At 35.6% G+C, this 3853-nt stretch overlaps 1 protein-coding gene across 1 annotated transcript in view; it reads left to right on the top strand.

Moving 5' to 3' along the window:
• The window catches only part of CAPZA2 (capping actin protein of muscle Z-line subunit alpha 2), a 72137-nt gene that overhangs the window by 33048 nt on the left and 35236 nt on the right, over window positions 1-3853 (top strand). Inside the window, 1 exon segment of the mRNA XM_042782769.1 lies at window positions 1913-1976. Within this exon segment, the coding sequence (XP_042638703.1) occupies window positions 1913-1976 (64 nt within the window).

The following is a 3853-nucleotide window of genomic DNA, read 5'->3' on the forward strand; positions in this document are numbered from 1 at the left end:
TGTGAAGAGTAAATGACATCATCCATGTAAGGTGCTCTGTAAGCACTACATAGTGCCGTTTTAGTTATGGTCATCTTCATCGTTCCTGTTCATCAGTGACATCCAGCCACACTCAAAGATTTTACTTCTAACTTTTTAATGTTCCAAACTAAAAAGACATTTCTTTTTACTTTAAATAAGCATTGTCTAACTATTCCGGCTTTATTCACATGTAGTCTTTAATTGGGCACATCTTCATTCTAGCCACATATGCTAATGTTTTTAGCATGTATGTGTTTGTCCTCTGAAAACCTTATATATATTAGATGCATGCATATCATATATACATATACCATAAATACACAGACATAACATATATAACCATCTCCTTTCCATTATTTTTATCATTTTTAAAAGGGTTTCTTACGTGTCCATTGATAAAAAGGGTTTCATATGTGTCCAATGATTATTTTAACATAAAAGAAGTGATAATGGTAGTCATGTGGGAAATAAAAAAGTAGATGAAGGCTTTTGCTTTTGCTGATAGTCTCTGGATTCAGTGCATACTTGTCTATTCATTTAAGACATCACCTGGAAAGCTGGTTTAAATACTGTTTCTGGGCTCCATCTTTGGAGATTTGGGTTCAGTAGATTGGTGAGGGGTCCATGATTTATATTTCTAACATCATCACTGGGAGCTCTGGCAGTATAGTGCCTAAGGCACTTGACTACTAACCAGAAAGCTGGCAGTTCAAACTCAGGGAGGGGTCACTATGAGTCAGGTCCTACTTGACAGCACATAACAGCAACATCATCATCACTGGTGCTGCTGCTGCGGCTTATCTGAGGACCACACTTTTAGGAACACTGCCTTCACTATTGAAAGATTACTTTGGTTGGAATACTATTATAATGCTCAGGACTCTTTCACTGAATTGATTATGTAATATTGGGGTGCTGGTTATACTCTCAAGGAGCTCTTGGGGCGCTGTGGTTAAAACATAAAACATGTTTATGTTAAAATGTCAATATAAAACCACTAACCTAAAGGTTGGTGATTCCAACCTAACAGACACTCTATAAGAGAAAGATGAAACAGTCTGCTTCTGTAAAGATTTATAGCCTTGGAATGCTATGGGGTAGTTCTACTCTGTTCTGTAGGGTCACTATGAGTTAGAATTGACTCTATGGCAGTCAGTGTTTATTTATGTTCTATTGATTGATCTCTTTATCAAAAATAGCCTTTGTTCTCTTACGCTATGCCTGCTGTAAGGAGCTCTGATGGTGTAGTGAGTAAAACATTTGGCTATTACCCAGAAGGTCAGCAGTTCAAACTCCTGCTTTGTGGGAGGAAGATGAGGCAATCTACTTCCATAAAGATTTAGAGCCTTAGAATCCCAATGGGGGTCGCTATGAGTCATAATCAACTTGATGGCAGTTGTCGTGGGGGTAGGGAGAGATGCCTGCTGTACAGCTATTGATTTCTCTCTCCCTTATCTTTGAACTGAAATCTCCTACCTTTCAGGTCTTGGGTTAAACCTTTTGTACTCATGTGTATGTTTCTTCTCCTTTTCCTTTCTATATTTTTCACTAACTTGTGACTTTTTATAAATATGTAAATGTATCTACTTTCCTTCATTATACTTCACTCATACAAATTTTCTTAATTTTTTTTCCATTTTAGTTCAAAAGAAAAATTTTTAAGCAACTTTGAATTTGTGTGCATTTTAAATTTTATTCTACATTCAGCCTGTGTGTTGTGATTCTATTAAATGATTAAAATAATAGTAAATTTAAGGTGTTTGAGTGAAGAAGTGCCCACCTTTAAAATCTTAAGCCATTTTCAGGAAAACTTTCATGGGTAATTTTCATGTTTGGTCATTTTAGCAGAGGCCAATGCTATGGAACATTGATATTTTCATTTCTATTTTAGGTGCGTATAGCAGCAAAATTCATCATTCATGCCCCTCCAGGAGAATTTAATGAGGTGTTTAATGGTGAGTGTTACATTTACAACACTAAAACTTGATATATCATGCATTCATTTATTAAAGAAATAAAGTACATAACCAAAATAATTGAGCTGAGGGTATAGAAATGTCTTTATTTGCAAAATTACAATGAAAATTCCTGTCAGTCGGGATTTTATAGTGGTTGAAATAAATATGTACTTATGAAATATGTGATAATTGGGTGTGAATAAAGTAATAAATACAATGTCAGACATTGACTAGAATATAGTTTCATCCTTGGAAAATAGTACCATTTTGGTCAGCTTTTATTTAAGTAAAGCTACAAGCACACATAATATATATGTCTTCAAGAGAACATTTAAATCGTTTTTCTAAAAAAAAAAAAAAAATTTTTCAACTTAACATACTTTTTTAGAACTGTGAAATGCAATTTTGTCCTTTTAAAAAATAACCTACTAGATCAATCTGAACAGCCAAAAATGGGGAAGAAATGTTGTTTCACCATGCTTAGAAGATAACATCACATGTAAAATAATTTGTAATTTAAATTATATCCAGTAAGTCAGTTCACAGCATGTCTTTTTCAAACATCATTGGCAAGCATTTTATAATTATTCACCCATTAAAACCAAAAAAACAAACCTACTGCCCCTGAGTCAATTCCAAGCCATAGCAACCTGATTGGACAGAATGGTGGCACTGTCTCATAGTTTACAAGGCTGTAAATCTTTAAGGAGGCAGGCTTTCTCCTGCAGAGCTGCTGGTGAGTTCAAACCTCCATCCTTTTCATTGGCAACCAAGCACTATAATCGTTGCGACACCAGGTCTCCTTAGTCACTGACAGACCAGAAATTTAAATACAGTCTCCTGGTTGCTATAAGAACTGTAACCGTAAATCCTCTTTGGCAGAAAGAATGATATGGTTGAAAATTTAAGTAGTTGGAAAGATAAGTTAAGGCACCCTGGTGGTGCAACGGTTAAGCATAAGGCTGCTCACGGAAAACTTGGCAGTTTGAACCAACCCAGCAGCTAGCTCTGCCAGAGAAAAGAGATGCCAATCTGTTCCCATAAAGATTACAGTCTGATAAACCCTATGGGGCAGGTTCTGGTCTGTCATATAGGGTCACAGTGAATTGAAATAGACTCAACAGCATACAGCAACAACAACAACAACAAGGATAAGTTACCGCAAGTACTTTATTTATGTATGCTTCTATCTATCCGTGTATACCCTGAATCTTTTCAGCTTGTCACCGGAAAGCAGCCCAGGGCCAAGGCACTGCTGGTCCCACAGTGGAGGTTGTTCCAGTTGTGAGAACCCTTCCTCTCACCCACACTTCTACTTCACATTTCCTTCTTTCTTCACTATCATTCAGGTTTGAGAATCAAATTTGTGGGTGTAGAGAACACTCCAACTGTTTAACCCTAGGCTGTCTGGATTTGGAGTGAAAATTTTTTACAGGAAGCATAATTTGAAGGATTTAGAATCAGAAAGCCAAAATAAGATGGTAGCTGCAACTAATAACTGACAAGATGTCAAGTATGGGGAAATTAACCTCTAGAGATATATTTATTCCATCTCAACAGTTTTTCTTTTTACCTTTTCCTTTACCCAAGTTAATCTGCTCTCTAATTAGTGGTTTACTCTCCCTTTCCCACCCCTGGTCACTTTCAAAGAATATTTCTTTTTTTGTGAAACTCTTTTCTTGACTTTTTGCAATACTGGCCTCATACAGTATTTATCCTTTACTGCAAATGATATTTAAATATGTATATCTACTTTATATATAATTCATCCTCACCCTATCTTAAATTAAAACTAATTCTACGTAAGATTCTTGTTTTGATGCTTTTAATATTCTACTCAAGAATAGGCCATTCAAATATACTTTTGAAGTTTA

The sequence above is a fragment of the Orycteropus afer genome, unplaced genomic scaffold (assembly GCF_000298275.1).
Source record: "Orycteropus afer afer isolate SDZICR_OR568_19922 unplaced genomic scaffold, OryAfe1.0 scaffold00462, whole genome shotgun sequence".
NCBI lineage: Eukaryota > Metazoa > Chordata > Mammalia > Tubulidentata > Orycteropodidae > Orycteropus > Orycteropus afer.